This window comes from Syngnathoides biaculeatus, chromosome 7 (genome assembly GCF_019802595.1).
Source record: "Syngnathoides biaculeatus isolate LvHL_M chromosome 7, ASM1980259v1, whole genome shotgun sequence".
Taxonomy (NCBI): Eukaryota; Metazoa; Chordata; class Actinopteri; order Syngnathiformes; family Syngnathidae; genus Syngnathoides; species Syngnathoides biaculeatus.
Window position 1 is genome coordinate 2,283,236 of NC_084646.1, and position 19,040 is coordinate 2,302,275.

At 43.6% G+C, this 19,040-nt stretch overlaps 1 protein-coding gene across 1 annotated transcript in view; it reads left to right on the forward strand.

Annotated features, from left to right (window-relative positions):
• celf5a (cugbp, Elav-like family member 5a) overlaps nucleotides 1–19,040 on the forward strand; it is a 339,264-nt gene that overhangs the window by 173,796 nt on the left and 146,428 nt on the right. The window contains exon 3 of the mRNA XM_061824403.1: nucleotides 4,385–4,433. Coding sequence (XP_061680387.1) covers nucleotides 4,385–4,433 — 49 coding nt within the window. The remainder of the gene's footprint in view (nucleotides 1–4,384; nucleotides 4,434–19,040) is intronic.

Here is a 19,040-nt window from a genome sequence, read left to right on the forward strand (position 1 = left end):
GGGTCGGGTCGCCGGGGAAGTAGCTTCAGCAGGAATACCCAGACTTCCCTTTCCCAACCACTACTTCCAGCTCTTCCGGAGGGATCCCGAGGCATTCCCAAGCCACCCGAGAGACATAGTCTCTCCATCGTGTCCTGGGTCGTACCTTGTATTTTTATCCAGATCATTTTGTTTGGACTTTGGAAGTTCTTCCTGTTCTATGAGATTCTCAGCATGCTCAAACTCTCCTTCAAGTGAAACATCACGTATTAAATGTGTCGATGAAACAAGCTCAATTAAATTACACAGTTCACATCGTTAATAACATGACATCTCATTTCCGCGTGCGCGTGTAACACTGCCGTTTCTTGACAAGCCAGCACCAGCGCCGTTCAATCAGACAGCCGTGAATAAGCCCAATACTCCCCGCTTATCAGTGGCAGGCTTAATCAGCATTGTGTGCATTTGTTAGCAGCTCGGATATAACAGACGTTCATTTATTTTTGGAAGTCCCACATTCCGGCTTTGAGGGAGATGGAACAAACCAAACCCGTCGGTAATGGCTGTTAAGGACCATCATGCATTGCTCTCGGCCACATAAATAGGCCATTAAGCCGCTATGTCGGAGCGTGAGCAGTAACTAGCTTTAGAGCGCGCCGCCGCCAACACGCGGGCGCCCCACGGAGACGGCTGAGATCATAGCACGGCGACGGATTTGGCCTCCTCTGTCAAGCGCCTGAACAAAAAGTCAACCCTCTGCACCAAGCCATCTTTTGTCCGCGTGACATTTCGAAGGTGAATCCAACGATTTCCAGTGGCTGTGATTCGTGTCTTGAGGATGTTTTTTGTTCTGGTTCAGAGGTGCTTCTGTCAGGGTACAAGCGCGTTTGACACTGACGCGTTTGACTCTGAAATCTATCCGCGCATGCAGCCGGAGCAGAGTCTCCCCCGGTGGCTCAGCATTAGCAAACTCGAGTTACTTTGCGCTATGGTGGGAAGAAAGAACATGCGTACAGCTCGGGAGAGGCGCTCAAAACCGCAACCCTCACACGCATAACACCCTCGCTGTTTTTCTACAGAGACGTATCTGGCGCTAGTTATTATTTACGACGCGTACATTTATGGAATAATTTCAGCGAAGGAAGGTTACTCTCTTCCTCAAGGTGAAAATGGATACGTTTAGCACTTAATGAATAAGGCCCGGGCCTCTCCCCCATATATCAGCATGTTATTAAGACATTTTAAAATCCCATTATGGTGTTTCTCCTTGAACATGTCATGCTTTTATTGGACTGGCCTGTCTTTAAATCTGACCCTTTTTTTCCCAGGCCTTCTTGGTAACTTAACGGGATGACAATGCGACAAAATACACATGGAAGTAACTAACATTTGTCATATGCTTTTAACTGTGATTCTGATTCAAAATTAATATGTATAGATTGTAGCTGTGATGATGACAAAGCCTGGTAGTAGATACCTCGAGCATGGCAAATTTGTCGTTTTGCGGTCATCGCAATCATGTTTTAACATCCATCCGTCCATTTTCTTGCCGCTTATACTCACAAGGGTCGCGGGGAGTGCTGGACCCTATCCCAGCTGTCAACGGGCAGGAGGCAGGGTACACCCTGAACTGGTTGCCAGCCAATCGCAGGGCACATCGAGACAAACAGCCGCACCCACAATCACACTAACGGGCAATTTAGGGTGTCCAATTAATGTTGCATGTTTTTGGGATGTGGGAGGAAACCGGAGTGCCCGGAGGAAACCCACGCAGGCAAGGGGAGAACATGGAAACGCCACACAGGCGGGGGCGGGATAGAAACCCACGGCCTCAGAACTGTGAGGCCAACGCTTTACCAGCTGACCCACCATGCCACCAGGTTTTAACACGCTTTAGCCAATTTGCAATCATGCGCATATCAACAATACTCATAGTAATGACGAAGGACACTTAGAAGGTCTATATTGTTTCCCTCTGAGTGTAATGAGAGGTAGTGAGGGAAAATAATGGCACACAGCTCACAATGACGACAAAGCATTTGCACTGTTTTTCATGAAAATGTGCAAATGGCTAAATGAAAAATTTTCAATTGTTTGTAACCTTGAAATTGCTTATGTTGGGACAGGCTTTTGCGTCTTTTGTTACTCGCTTCACAATGTGAACTACATGGAATATATGGCTGGGTCGTTCATCAGGGCACTTAACCGCCATTGTTGCGAACAAGCAGTCAGCTCTCTGTTGTCATCATTCCAGATTTTTGTGGAAATCGCGGAAACAGAGACACTAGAAAGGGATTTTTCCGTACTCCAAAGATTAGATTGCGTGAAGGAGAAGATACAATGGAGTCATCGAAAAAAAACGGTCACAAAAGTCACTTGCAAATATACGACGTGCAGATGTGACTGAAGCTCGAGTACACGAGGCAAATGGTTATTTGAAAGTCTGTTACGATCATTTTGTACGCGGTAAGCATGTGGATTTCTATTGTCGGGATATTCTACTTCATTGAGGTCTTTCAGATCCTTTGAAAGTATGCAGTTGTGGAGTGTATACGGATCGATATCTTCACAGAGTTTGATCCTCCGTACATATCGAGCTGTGGCGACAACATCGAGTGAATTAAAGTAGGCGGAAAACAACCGCCGCTCGCCGCCTACACGTGGGTCTGTGGACGTTGCCGTGGTGATCTCGTCTGCAACGCCTCGCTTGTCTGTAGAAATGGCGGTGTTTATCACTTGATTGCAAACCAAGAATTCAAATCCATAAAAGTCGAGGAAATACATAACTTCGTTCTTATTAAGAGAAGCCAGGCTGAGTTGCGAAGTTCTCAAAATAATTGACAGTGAGTTTGTTTGATATTTGTACTAAATTTCAAATCATTTTAATTTTTAACCTATGTAGAGGACTTGTCAGTACTTTAAGAGTTCAAACACAAAAGCCGTTTTTTGTGACTTCGTCAAAATGATTTCGTTTTTACTCCTGTTTTTTTTTTTTTTTTTTTTTTTAGGGTATTCTAAGTTAACATTGAGTAAGCAATAAAGAGGTCAAAGTTGAGAAACTCAGGGGGAGGGGGAGTAATCACAAAAACCAGACAACTGCAAGAATTCCCACCTTTTCACTCAACTCTAAAATAACACTGAAATGGAAAGTATAATGTTCTGTTAATACAAGCTATTAACAGGTGCATGTGCTCGAACTAGAACTTAATGCTAACGCTTCAATCGCAGAGACAAGTCACATTGATTGCTGTCTTCTTTGTTGCCACCATTTTCAAGATCCTGTCGAATTGACCCAATTGATTGTGACCAACATGTGCGAAGGTTTCCTTGTTTTCCTTGGACCTGATCACTAACGTCCATTTCACCGAGTTTCCAGACATCATCTCTCTGGAATCGTTTCGTGCAAATGACCATCGGCAATAGAGTTGAAACCCATCGTATTTTATGCTCAAATTCAAGCACAATTGAAGCTATATTAACATATTTAATGAGTTAATGAGAAGTTACGAGCACAGAGATGTTTGGGGACGTGCGAACGACGAGTACGTGACGACGTAAATACTTTTGGGCTTTTATTTGGCTTTAAAGGGGATGACGGTAGCTGCAGCGGAACATGTAAGGTAGTTGTCAGTTTGGGGAAAATGAACCTTTATTTTTCAAAAGTTTTATATAGAAGCTGTTTGGTTTGCAGGGTTAGGAAATGCAAATTCAAACGACGCCTTAATTGGCAGTCTGCTAGTAGGCATGTCTCTATTTTCGTCTAAATGGCGCTTGTTGGCTTTGAACTCATCACTTCCACTTTTACCAGAGTCTTTCTTTACACGAGTGTCTTCGACTTTGTAGTGTCGGTACTTTTGCCACCTCTGGTAACAGTTGAAACTTTTACCTGTGCGGAAGTTGAACAAACAAACAAACGACGACGAAACACATGAGACGGGAGAACGTGCGAGAGGCTGACAGCGTGACTCAAAGGCAACGGCGACCGATGGAGGTTTCTAATCCCGCCAATGCCATTCTTATCAGGGTCTAGTGGATTAGAGTGAGCCTTCTCACCATAGAATCCTTCCCAGACAGACAGACACTCTCGGGCGGCCCAAAGGGCCCCCGATCGATAGCCCCCAGATTGATCTCCCTCTCACTCGTCCTGATGTGGGATTCACCTTTATTAGGGCTGCCTCTTCTCTTCCCCACTCAATCGCCCCTCCAACCTCTCACAAGACCGCCTAGCGGGCTCTTCAAGCGGCTTTGGCAGACAACAAATAGTCTCAGTGATACTTTGGCCTGCACTTCAAGAAAAAAAGTTATTAATATGGAGGACAGGATGTTAACGTCGATGGACTGAAAAAAAACAAAAAAAAAAAAAACCACAGCCCTAACCCTCGTTTTTCTTGTCTCCCCCTAACAGATGACTCGCCCCATCCAGGTGAAACCGGCTGACAGCGAGAGCCGTGGAGGTAACCGGCTATTTATTATTATTTTTTTTTTATATCAGCTAAGGATGTTGTCATTGCTTTTTGTTGGTTTGGTTGAGCAGAATTAGGGAACAAATGCATCGGGTCATGAATTAAAGTTCGTTTGACTGCATGCTGGAAACAAGTTCCCTGTGCAGCGTTCACAATGTGGCGATATTTGAAAATAGCAAGTAGCATTCCAGAAGATTCTGACAGGATCGCGCTACAATTTTGTCTGCATTTTCCAGGCAGCAAAACGACTTATTTGTTCTGCCTCGATTCTCGCCCTTTCTCAGAATTTTGTTACAGTAGTCCTTTTTATTTCATTTTAAAATCCCCTTCTACTTGGCGCAAACAGAAATATGGCAGCAGTATCATTGAATATTATTCCAAAATGTGTTTCTCTAAAATAAAGGCCGTAGCTGAGTGAATTAACGCCCCTGGATATGATTTGTGGAAATATGTTAATTTAAGGACGTGCCAGAGTGTTTGCGCTACAGTGCCAAATTAGAATTGTTCGGCCTTGGTGGAGATCTACTGTTTGACATTCAAGTCTGTGGCCCATTTTCCTCAACTGCAGCATCTGTGATGCGATAATTCCTTTCATGCTTCCCCTCTGATCTAGTCTACTCTCAACGTACTAATTTTGTATGTTTTTAATCTGATTTCAAATCTGTTTATTATACCTCAATCCCTATCCACCAAATTGAAGAGACAAAAAACACGCGTCAACATCCACATTTAACGCGAGCCAAAACAGAATCCGTGTCTTCTTTCTTTGGCAGCTCGTTACATGTATTCATAACAAAAAAAAAAATAAATGCACCCCTTTTTTGAAGGATTTGTAGCTCGTTAAAATCGACAGGGATTTACTCAATTTTCATCCGGTTCTTGTGCTGCAACGAGATCGTGAAAGAATTAAAGACTGTTATTGTGATGGGGTGTCCTGTTACCCAACCCTCTATCACTGTTCCTTATGCCAAGTGCATTATCATCGCAGCGTCGTGAATTAGATGGTGATTAAGCTCAACCGTGGCGTTATGGCCGTGCAAGTTGCCCAGTTTAAAACCTCGCACTGCTCAGGTTGCGTTTGTGCCTTCGAAACGTGAGCATAAACAGCGCAGAGGGAAGAGGACTTGGAGGGGGAGAGCGCGTGCAGCTTGGCAAACAATCAATAAATTTGCACTGCTCGCCAAGATCCTCATTACTTGGGCTTAATTCTGTCGCCTTTGAACGTTCCTTTTTCTTTCTTTTTCTTTTTTAGAGGAATGTATTTACTCCTCGGCGCGCATATGTTAATGGGATGAGAAGGCGTCCTTCAAGAGGTTGAGAAACATTGCTGTTTTTGTTTTTTCCTCCCCGCATGCATCTCTTGAACAGTGCAGTCTGCTTTTGTTGTTTAAAAAAAAAAAAAAAAAAAGGAACAGTGTTTTGCAGCTCTGAGAGAAAGCAGAGGAGAGGTTTGGATGTGAAAAAGAGGCGGGATAGAAATGCACAAGCGATGCCAAGTGTATACAGCTGCCTCGCCGGCACTTCTGAGGCTTTACCTCAAAACCTCTGCCGATTTGGTGCGAATTAGGATGGCCGGGCACTTGGCTGCCTTTCAAACAAGGCTTCAAAGGAAGAGAGTTTGTGGAAAGGCCAATGAAGCTCGCTGAGGAAATGCTTCCATTGGTTCCTGGCATCCATACCTTCACTCACCATTTAATAGGAGTGATTGTATAAGCCAATGATTGATGTCCCCTATAGCTCCATTGATTTAGCCATTGCGCTGCTGCATCTCCACATTAATGACGACACTCAGCTGCCTCTTTACTTGCTTGTGAGTGACCACTTTGAGAGTTCCCACGACGCGCTGGTCAGTCAACGCGTTGTCCACTTACTGTCCGGCCTGAAGTCACCGCCGATGACGGAACGAGCGCCGGGGGCAGACCTGAAGGTCGGACATCGTTTTAAATGAACTAGTCGGAGTGGTGCCGCAGGGAACATCGGCTCCACGTTATCATATTGCCAATGGGTTAGGGTTAAAATGGCCAAAATCTCGGCTTGGACACATCCCGATGTCGTACAGCAGGGCTGCTCACTACATCAATCGAGGCAGTCTTGGTTGATTGCGGGACGTTGTGCTAAGAAAAAAAAAAAAAAAAGACGTCAGCCAATGTTCCTTCTAAACTGAGCGTGTGCGCAATTGTGCACCACTGATACAGTCTCTTCACAGATATTCTGCGTTGTGCGCAACAGAAAAATAATAATCCAATGCATATTGCAAGTTTAACATACAGCTATTTAGTTTGTGGCATTTTGCAATGTGATTCAATGAGTGAGGGATGACTGGTTGTTACATCCAGTGGCACAATTCACATACATACTGTAAAAATGAAAAGAAGAAGCCACTGGTTTCTTTTAGGCAGCAGACGGAACTTTCTTTAACAACGGCCGCTGCTCCACCACACTTTCTTTTTCCTAGTTTATCTTACATCCGCCCGCCCATCCCTGCTCTTAAAGACGTACACTCATAATTACAAATGTTACAGTACATACGCAGCCAATCAATGTGTTTTATAATGACAGCGTCCACCAGCGCTGCTTTAGTTAGCAACGCAGTCTGGGCAACGTAGAGCAAAGACGAGCTAGACATGCTGCTTATGTTTACTTTCGATATTAATGGAGAAAGTTAAAGAAGAAATGCTGTTGTTTTAAGATGCAATGACTGTCGGGGTATGTGAATAATTAAAAAAAAGTGGTGAAACTGGACGAGATTATCTCTTTTCGAGAGGGAAAGGTCTGGTCTGAAGCCAAAGTAGAAAGTACAGGATGAGATGGTGTGTCATTTTAAAATTCCACTTTGGCCCAGCCTGATCCAGAATGAAAGCATAGACATACACTGCACAAAAAAGCTAATTCTGTATTTTATATATATATTATAATATATCACATAAAATTAATAACATAACATTGGGACCATCATTTCCCCCCGTCGTCGGCAGCTCGTGAGAGGCAGGCTGTTTGAAAACTAGATCTTGGAGTAAAAAAAAGTCTGGGCACCCTGTCGTAGAGGGTATAGTTGGGAAGTTCACCCCTAAAAATATGGGAGTGGAATTCGAAAGCTACTTTGTTTGGCCTTTCTTTCAGAAGTTATTTCAAACAGTAAACAGAAAAGCTGTGGACCTGGCTTGGAGACATACCAACATTGTAGGACAATGTGGGTGAAAGTCTTGGACAGCTCACGCCTACAAATGTGGGCGTGAAAATGAAAATGAAGACTTGCATGGAAGTTAATTTTTATTTTTGTCCAACAGTAAGGATCCATAGACTCATGTAATGGCAAAAACTAAATAAAAATCCCAATTACGACATTGGTGAACTGAAAATATGGACTTCCGTTTAAGTTATTTTCGACTATAAGCATTGGTGGAAATCTGCAACGTGCAAAGTCTCTGTTCTGATAGTTTTAAGCATTCTAGAAGGATTGTGGTTCGTAAAATTGGAACTCTCGCCCCCTTACAAATTTTGGACACAGTGGTAAAATGAATCTCTTTATGACTTTTTGTTCGAAAGGTCATCGAACAGTCAGCGTTGGTGGAGATCCAACATGAACAAATTCCTGGTTCTGATACTACTCATCTGTGTAGAAGGACATAGTTGGTACAGTTGGAGAGCTCATCTCTAAAAATGTTGGGGGGTATAATTAAGTATAATAAAGCCCACTATGAAATATGTTATTTTTAAAATCTGTCGACATTCGAAAAGGCATCGTAGAAACTGACATAGAAAGATGCAGATTGTGGAATGCTTTTGTTTTTAGTTTCGTTCTAGACCTTGATTCCCTTGCTAACACTGACTTAACAATGGACCTTTCCGATGGCGGCCTTAAGCTCCACCCCTTTAGCCATGTCCCACAAGCTTTCCAAATGGCGATTGAACATAACATGTTTGAAGTCGATTCTCTATCGCGTATTCCAGATAATATTGGGATATGTTTTTTGCCAAATGCGTCAGACTTGTCCAAGAGAGGTCTACAGAGAGGTCTCAACTATTTCACGCAAGGATGTGTACATGGAATTAAGAGCAGGACGCAATGTCAGAATTACAGCGAAATCTTGGCAATCAATGCAAAAAACTTTGACTCCTCACAAACTTCATATTGAAATCCAACAGGATAAAATAGTGGAATCGTACAGCGCATGTAAAGCAGGGTGAGTACTTTTTACTTGGAAAGATCATGAGTAATATCATTGTAGTCTTTTTAAGAGAGTGGGTGTATTCATTTGACTCGGCTTGTAATCGAATGCAGGACTCTGTCTTAAAAGTCTGACGTGATACAAATACGCAGCCTTGTGTTTGTTGATATTTTTCACCTTTAGTTGTACGTACGCTCTTTCGCGAACCTTAATCCATCGTAGACACTTCGTCAACTGTGTTTTAGGCTTTGGAAAATGAATCAAGCGGGCCCCTTGTAACCTAACAGGATATCTTTCATCAGAATTGCACGGTCACCAAGCGCATCTGAGGACCATTTTCTTCGTAACATAAACTTTTCCAAGCGCACGCTACTGACAACCAGCATTGCTTGTGGGACAATATGGCGAGAGGGGCGTGGCAAGCCAGGAGTCAAGACAATGCAGCTATCTGATTGGCTATTATTCTACGAGTGATTGACTGCTCGGAAAGGTCCATTCTGTCGAACAATCAACGCGCAGCAATGTGTCAATCCTATATACATAAATTTTATCGCTCTAGTACAAAAAAAGAAGTGTCGCGAAAGATCCACTGTGATGGAGTATGATTGTGATAGTTTGCCAATATATATCACATTAAATATAGATCACTTCCGGTCATTATATTTAATGACTTGGGGGTCTTAAAACATGTTATACGTGGCTTTCTTTAACCAGTTTTCCTGCAGTAACTCATGCTTAATGTTAAGACTGCTCATACTACTTATGGCCTACTTTTGGATGCCTTAGCTTTGGTACCTAAAAAGATGTAAATATGTTGGGTTTTTTTTCCTCATAAAGGGAGAGTTCTACAAAGGGGTCATAAGGCAAGAAATGACCTGTAGATTCCTCCATGGAGGGTTTTTTTTTTTTTGTCATTTGATCTTATTTGCTTTTCAATTGGCAGCATCTTCTAACGAAGAAAGTGGTGGAAGAATTAATTACTTCCTATGTGCACTTGAGGGCGATCCACCAGGGATAGACACCCGGTCTGGGTTGTTCTCTCAGGGCCGCTCTTCTGGTCCAATAGGGGCAAGCTACTCATCAGTGCATCACGTTATTGTAATTATTACCTTAATCTCATTAAAGGGAGGAAAGTTCAAATCACCTTCATTAGGGAAGACCTTTTCACAGTAGTTTTTATACCTGCTGGACCTCAGTTCCTCCAGGGTGTCTCGGCAGCCAAAGACCACGTGGGTCCCTATGTAGCAATGCGTTTAAAACTGAAATGGCCTGTCGTCGGGCATCAAACAGAACAAACTGTGTTCTTAGGATGAAAGCAAAACTCATCTAACAAAGTCCTCTTAATATTTCATCACCCAAAGACATTTCATTCAGTTGTTTTCGTTCAGGGGCTCTCCCTTAATCCGACACCAAAAAGACAAACCGGTGAACCGCATAGTGCGACACAGAAGACTCAGAGTCCACGGTCTCCTGCAAAATCAAAGGGGAAGCTGTACGCTAGAGTAAATTCATCCAAACACTCCGTCAGCTCCTGCTGCCGCTTAACAAATACACAGTGTGAAATTAATATTAATAGCCAATCACCAAGCTAATCTAGCAGAACAGCAGATGTTTCACGTGGTTTCGGATGCCTCCGTCACCGATGATGCGGACCGTCGAGGGGCGCTGTTGTGTGGGAGGAGTGGGGTGGGGTTGGGTGGGGGTGGTGCCGCACAGAGGCAACAGGGACCTGCCTCACCCGTTTTTTTCCTCAGAGAGACAGGAGTGAGATTGATTTTCCATCATACATGGGACTGACAACTGGCACTGACTGCTGCTGATATTTCAGTTTTGAAGGGCCGTTCAGATGGCTCTGCGTCGTCACACTGGAGAAATCAGCTTCAGCCACGTTGATTTCCCCCTCAACGTTTTGCTCTCTACCGTCACAATTCCTCTCCGTCCTTGCATCTAGTCCTTTTGATTAGATCTTGTTTCCAGCTAATCTCTCATACTACAAATGAAAATTAGATCACGGTTTGTAATCAGAATGTATAACCGACGAGACGGTGACCCTAGTCAGGAAAAAAATAAAAACCTCCGGCGCGGCTTGTTCCGCTTACTTTAAGTTGAACGGAGAGTAAAAGGGCACACTAAAATTTGTCATGCATTCGAAACAGTCCCACTTCCTGAAAGTTTGAAGGAGCAATCAAGATTTGTAAAAGGTAAAAAGCATACAAGTACCTTTGAGCATGGTTAGCTTGGCTATTGTGTGTTGAATATACTTCAGACATTAGTTCGGTTTCTTACTTTAACAGTGAAAATGTACTTAAAGATAGAGAAGATCAGAAAACGTGCCAGGAGGAATACAGGTCCAGGTGTTTATCATATTTACTTAGAGACATGGGTCTTCTACACTGAGGCAACCAACGGACCTGTCTAACTTGAACTGGATCCTCTATCGAGTATTCCACATAATATTGGGGTATGTTTTTTTTCCAAATGCGTCGGACTTGTCACAGAGAGGTCTCAGCTATTTCACACAAGGATATGCACACGGAATTAAGATTTTGGACGGAGCAGGACGCAATGTCAGAGTTACAGCCAAATGTTGTCGATCGAAGCAAAAACGTTTGACGCCTCACAAACTTCATATTGAAATTCAACAGGATAAAATTGTGGAATCGCACTACACATGTAAAGCAGGGTGAGTACTTTTTACTTGGAAAGATCACGAGTAATATCATTGTAGTCTGTATAAGTGAGTGGGTGTATTCATTTGACTTGGCTCGTAATGGAACCCGGTGCTCTGTCTTAAAAGTCCCATGTGATACAAATGGGCAAATAGACATTCCTCTTGCATGAGATGTCACATTTACCTATCATTAACCCGACTCTTCGGCATAAAACATGACACACTTCATTCAGCAGGTCAGTGATATACTAACAAAGTGAAAGTTGTTCTCCTGCAGTGTGTAAAGCACTGATAATAATTCAATCAAACTCAGAGAAGTTACTTCTCCCTCGCTTACCTTCGAACATTCAGTCTTGTGTTTGTTGATATTGTCCACATTTAGTTGTACGCGTGCTCTTCCACGAGCCCTTAATCCATCGTAGACACTTCCTCAACTGCTGTTTAGGCTTTGGAAAATGAATCAACCGGGCCCCTCGTAACCTAGCCGGATATCTTTCATCAGAATTGCACGTTCCCCAAGCGCATCTGAGGAGCATTTTCTTCGTAGCATTAACTTTTCCAACCGCATGTGACCGAAAACCAGCATTGCTTGTGGGACAACGTGGCGAGAGGGGCGTGTCAGGCCAGGAGTTAAGACAATGCAGCTATCTGATTGGCAATTATTATACGAGTGATTGACAGGTCGGAAAGGTCCATCAGGTCTTATCCAAAAATGGACAAACTGCCCTGCGACTGACTGACTTTCGCTGGGATGGGCGAAAGTGAGTCAGTGAGTTGGCTGGGATAGGCTGCTACATTCCCACCACCCTTGTGAGGATAAGCGGGTTGGAAAATGGACAGATACGTGGATACAAAAGCTCCTGTCAGAATGAACTTTCCTGGACACTCGTATGACAAAACCAAGTTTGTTTGTTTTTTTTTATTTAAATTGACATTTTTATAGAAAATCCATGTTAAAGACTCAATATGGAGGTGTGATAGTGTTGGAGAATTGTCACTGGGAGCACACTTTAAATAATTTGCAAGTACATTTTATTCTTCCTCAGCGCTATTGAGTAAAACTCCTTACTTTTCTTCATTTTGACAAAAAAATAGGGTTGAAGGTAATCAAATCTTTGTGCGGTCCAGACGAAAAAAAATTCAGTCTCTTGTAACCTGACATTGAACTTCAGCTACCTTTCCCTATTTTTCGCAGATGTTGGGTCATATGTTCTTGCGAATAGAACAGAACAAAAATTCTCGACAGTCTGGAGAAAAGCGTTAGAAATTTAGGACAAGTAGCACACTCCAAGAACTAAAGGTACTCTTTTTGATTGCTGAATTCAGCTTCGTTGGCTGTCTTTTGTGTGAAATTATGAAGTCTCTTTTTGAAGGCATGGAAAATGTAGCTTGTGACATGACTTTGAACCTCAGCCACCTTTTCCCACAGATGTTAGATCAGATTTCTTCGGGATTACTGTTTGAACATCTAATGATGGCCCTTGACAGTTTGGGGGTGGGGGTGGGGGTGCCACTACTAGTGTGCTGTCTGTAGTGCGGAGTTTGAAGGTGATCTGAGTTTATCTTCATCCCGGCAAGAAACATACCGAGTGAACTTCGGCTACCTCTCTCCTCCACCTTGCTCATATTTAATTCAAAACAATCACGATTTGAACCCGAGGATGGTTCAGTAAAGAGAGAAGGAACATGTTTCTCTGTCAGGCCAGGCTCAGTTGGTGGTGCAGGCTTGCTGAGCACAGCCGGCCGGAGCCGCGGCCCGCCGAGGTGGCCTGGATTGAAATAGGCGCTGGCGTTATTAAGGCAGGCTTTCCGCCCACTCAACTGCGCACACAGACAGGAGAAACAGGCAAAAATACTGCACAACTCGCATGCGCGTGCCCGGTGGTGGGAGTGCAGGGGGGTTCACATCCCAGGTTAATAGGAACCCGTGCGCTGTCGGACATGTATTTAAACAAAAATGCATCGTACATAATACAAACATGTCTCTTTTACATGCTATGCGCTAAGTAGCTCTGTTGTATTGTGTCGTGTTTGGATGTTTACTCCAACTGAAGGACATTTACATTTTTCTTCACCCCCGTCTCAAGCTCACTGAGATGTGACAGAAGAATGAGAGGGAGAATTGGAGCGAGGTCCAATAAGTTAAAATGTAGAGCGAGTTTTAGAGGGTAGGGAAGAAGGGGGGGGGGAAAGGGAGCATCTAGATTGAGAGCACGCGGGCTACATGCTCGACTGCTGTTCCGCGCTCCGTTTTTTGATGATGAATTTATCTGGCGTAAAAGACAACATAGTGGTTCCATGTATTAAACATCAGTGGTGTTCTCCTTTCTTAGAGAGACAAAGCTCAGTAATGAAGCAAGCAGGAAGGACTCTAAGCTTCACTGATCTCCCCACCGATGGAGAGGTGGTAGCTCGAAGAAGGGGGGGAAAAAGGCGGATTGATGAAAAAACACAAGATTGGGAAGAGTAGACGGGCAGAGGAGGAGAATTTGTTCGGAGACACTGAAGTTCGGAAAGATGGAGAGAAATATAAATCGGAGGAAAATATGGCTGCAACAACAACAACAACAACCGGGGAAGGGGAGGTGGGCGGGGGCAAAATGCTGAACTGTACTTCTGCTCCCTTTGGACGCAAGAAAACTATAGATTACCAGTCACAATCTGCTTGGCTGGGCACAAATGGGGAGATTCTAAATAACAGGGAGCATGTTCAGAGGTTGTCGGGATCACGGTAAACTAATCCTAATGCTAAGGCGGGCGGCGGGCCACTTTGTACAAATCCCCTCTGGCATACACAGAGAAAAAAAAAAAAAAAAAAAAAAACGTAGTCAAACAAGACCAGAACCGTCCATTTCCCACAAATAGGCTCAGAACCTTGAGGTGATTTAATCCCCTTTTCCACTACGCACGTTGTCATGGTCATACTTGTTTATTGATTCATTTGTATTGTCAAAATCAGGTACTATGGGATATTAGGCAATATAAATTATTCTGCCTGGGCCGGTTGGGATTCCAAGAGGGCTGTATGGGGTACGTAAACCACTGAGATTTGATGCTAAATGTACAGAAATTAGAAATTGAACACACTTGCTAAAGGTAGCTCACCCAACTCCAGCTCTGAATGCTGCATTGTTGTAATCCACAATCTTCTCTCAACTAAAATGACTTTTACTCTTTGCCATGTACTGTACTTTTTTATGTACAAGTTCACTGAACCCTAACCCTAACCACTGAATACCGTAATTCACGGCCCACGGAGCGCACCTGGTTATAAGCCTCACCCAGTATATTTGTAAAGGAAATACCATTTGGTAAATCCATACGCCGCAGCTATGTCCAAGCCGCAAGTGCCCACATTGAAATCCACATTCAACTACGAGATGTTTACAAAGAAAGATGGTACACAGAGAGTTTAACGCTAATGCTAGCGCTGCGCTAACAGGGCCAGTTAAAAAAAAATGTACTGGGAAAAATCACTGACACACAGCAGTAACACGCTAGCGCAGGGCTAACAGGGCCGGACCAGTAAAAGTCACTTCCTCGGCACATATATTCCACCGGTCTCTTACCTTTTCCGCACAAGTGTCCCCTTGTGGCCGTTAGAAAAAATGCACAAATTAACCGCATCACAGCATAAACCGCAGGGTTGAAAGCGTGTGAAAAAAGTCGCGGCTTATAGGCCGGAAATTACGGTACATAAACATTAACTGTTAACAATACACTTTTTACTTTTTTTTGTTTTTCATTTTAATCACGTCCTATTCATTGGCTTCCTAACTTATTCCGCTTGTAAACAAATGCACATTTACCATTTTACGTTCTTATTTACCACATTGGCTTGAAAGTAAATTGCACTTTACAACTGTAGCGGAAGCCCTGGAGGTAGTGAAAAACTTGAAGCTATAAGAGAAGCCATTTGAGTTAAAGTAAAGTTTCGAGTCTTTCATGTGTCTTTTTGGGGCGGGTGGGTCGGTGCGGTTGTTGCAGGTGAAGTACTGTAGATATAAAATCAGGAGAGCGGCAGCAGCAGCAGACAGAGCGGTTGGGATGATGAAATCATTTCTGCAGGGATGTGCGTTGCTCCCGAGGCTAAGATTGTGCTGAGGCTGTAAGAGTTATGCAGAGTCAGTGGAAGGAGTCGCGCACGATTCGCTAATACACCGGCGAGGTGGAGATCAATTAGCCTTATCTAACAAACGACTAATGATAATGCCAACGCCAAACTTGCTGACACGACCAAGAACAACAAGAGAAAGCAGACTGATGATGTGGTGAGTTTAGCAAGTGGTTATGTGCACTATTTTGTAATTTTCCCTTTGGTTTGTTGTTGTTTTTTTTTTCTTGAGCAAACTGAGAGAGACCCAAAGTGATGCTGGTTGACTTCCAAGTTGGTGGTCCTTAACGTGAAGTCACTTATAGGGAGTCCTCGGTCGACGACTGAGGTCCTTTTCTATAGTAGGGACTTAACTCAAATTTTGGTTTGAGTCGGATTCCACCATTAAATTCAGATTTTATATCAAAATACTTTGGATAAAAAAACAAATACATTGAAATAAACAAGATAATGTACTTAGCATTACTCCTGAAAAGATGGATGGAGAAGGAAAGGCTGTGCTTAGCTATTGCCAAGGAAACCTGGTCCTCAATCCTCTCCATCTCGACAAGTATCCAAGAAGCTTGCTTTGCGATCATTGTATCCGACATAGGAACAAGAACCCTTCACATGCACTAAAATACGGGCTTTGTCTTTAATAATTGTCACCACGGTCGACCGACTGAAGCCTTGGTGGTGTTGGTGTCTGTCTTTTATCCAATCTTTTAATGATCTTGAGCTTCGTTTCCATCCATCCATCCATCCATCCATCCATTATCTACCGCTTTTCCGGATCGGGTTGCGGGGGAAGTAGCTTCAGCAGGGATACCCAGAACTCCCTTTCCCCAGCCACTTCTTCCAGCTCTTCTGTAGGGATCCCGAGGGATTCCCAAGCCAGCCGAGAGACATAATCTCTCCAGTGTGTCCTGAGTCGTCCTTGCGGTCTCTTTCTTGTGGGACATGCCCGGAACACCTCACCAGGGAGGCGACCAGGAAGCATCTGAATCAGATGCCCCAGCCACCTCATCTGGCTCCTCTCAATGCGACGGAGTAGTGGCTCGACAATGAGCCCCTCCCGGATGACCGAGCTTCTCACCCTTTGTTTCCATGGTAATGGATTTTCTTTTAGCTGCAGAAGTATTGCTAAAAGACATAGCTTTCTTCTTTTGGGCGATAATCTTGAAAAAGGAGGGCGAAAAATGCAAAGATACTCCCGGCACGCAAACACGGACAAGCTTTAGCCAGACAAAATGGCGGATGGGGGACGGGCGTTGTAAAGTTGAAACATCTTAGGTGGAGACCGTCTTAACCCGAGGACTCCCTGTAAATTGTCCTAGGCTGCCATAATTACTTGTATAGTCAATCTTTTAAGCAATTATTTTATTATAGATTAAACCATAGAGTCACTTGTCTTTTTACGATTCAGTTTTTTTTTGCAGACTTTTGTGAACTCTGGTAATTTTTCATGTTATCTTGTCATCAGCCATTACGCTTCAGCACAAAATTTGCTGGAGTCTCAAATGATGTTGGTTTGAATTCCAAGATTTGATAACCTTTCTAAGCTTTTTTTTGCCCCCCTGAACTGAGCGGATATGCAAAAGCGAGGACCAAATGTTTAATCGCACCAAGACTAGATCATGTGAAAACGGAGGTTTCACTGTACTCTAAAGTGTACCACTTCAGGGGTATTTGATTTTAGTGGTCCCACCGCTTTAACGGTACACACATTCGGCGCACACAGACGCGGGCAGCAGAAGGCTTCACGTGATAAAACTCGTGAAAAAAAAATGGTTAAAGTTAACAACCGTTTTGACATTTTAAGGTTCATGACTTATTTTTTTTTTTTGCAAGATATGATTTCATGATACACAAATATTCACCGTTATCACTTTTCCTCTGTGTGCTTAGTTATGAACAGGAATGCATAAATAAATGTGGCGAAACACAAGTTTTTTTTTTTAAAAAGACACATTCATGGTGACAGTCTCCTGGTGGATCCGCAAAGGTTACCCTTGTACACAGAAAGGGAAAGGTCAGGAATCATGTTCAGTTTTCCTGCCGCTAGGAGGTAAAATCCATCTTGGAGACGGCATTCGAGGAAGAATACAAGCAAGGCGGCAAGAAAGCGGGCGGGCAGGGCGCGCGGGGCCAGCCGGGCCGGAGATGCCGCCGCCGCTGGAAGGAAGCGAGGCGAGGACGGGCGACAAGGTTATCCAGTCAGCCGCTGCCTCTCAGCACCTCCGCTGTCACCCTTAATAACACCCTCTCCCTTATCACCCCGACAATCACCTTGAGAAACAAACTCCTCCTTCAAAGAAGACGGCGGGAAGAGACGACGGGCCGCGCGGGCCCGCCTCGTCCCGTTGTTCTCATTACGGCCAGCCCAAGTCTTGGGGGACAAACAGACTGCGGATCAATTTGGGGCTCAATTTTGGTCACTTTATCATTCTTTTTTTCCCCCTCCTCACTCTCTTGTTCTCTCTGAACCCCTTAAGCACACCAAAAGAACTGAATTGATGTGCAGCAGTGGTGACAACAATGGATGCGGCTATTCTGCACCACGCAAAGCGGTGCGCTTTTTTTGTGAAATGGTTTCGAAAAACAGCCCATAATAGAAGAGCCCTACTTCTATTTGTCTGTCTGTCTGACTGACCGATAGCTAGATTGACACTTAGACAGATAACACATAAGACGTGACAAATTAAACTCATGGAGGTTACGTAAATATAAAGACAGATCTATGCATCTATCTCGTTTTAATCAGTGTAATAGTTGTTCAAGTAAAACAAAAAATAATCTGCATCAACCTTACTTTGAAGGCAGGTGAGAAATGTGTTGCCACTTTTGCTCAGCCGGGAAGATATCTCGTCTTTTGTATGTCTTCTTTTAGTATCGATTTACTGTTAAAAAAGCAGTCGAGACGAGACGTGTCCACCTTTTCTAGGTCGTAAAGTTCCATTTCCTTTTCTGTGGTTATGAATTTCCCTCCGTACCTTCACGATTAACATCACAAAATGCTCACCTGATGTACTTGTCGTGGAAATTTACCAGAACATATTGCTTCCTTTGTTCCGTTTCTGTATTGCTTATGCTCACTAGCGTCGCGGGCCATTGCTTGGTTTGGATCTTGTGCCCCGCGGAAGATCGATTTTCGGTTCGGTCCACCTCAGGGGTAGGGCAGGCACCAAGGATGACTATCGCAGTGATTCCCAAACAGTGTGCCGGGGTACATTAGTGTGCCGTGAGCGCTCTTCAAGTGTGCCGTGGGAAGTTATCCAATTTTATGTAATTGCTAAAAAAAAAAAAAAAAACATTTATTCCAAGAAATAATGTATCTTTATTCATCTATTTATGCCAGGGAGGCACAATGACAGACAGAACAAAAACATCCTCTTCTATTAGATGGCAGGAAGTACATACTGTAATGAATTGATCCATTTTTGGTGACATTTACTTTTGTTGGTGTGCTGTGGGATTTTTCAATTGTAAAATATGTGTCTTGGCTCTATAAAGGTTTGAAATTTATGGACTATCGGTTTGTAGCCGTTCGGTGGAGCCTATGTAGCGCGTCTCGGTAGGCTTGTTCGTCAAACACCGTGTCGGTGGGGACGTCTCCGTCGATGTCTCGACGGTGTTTACGGACTTCACGGCGAAGGAAGCGCGAA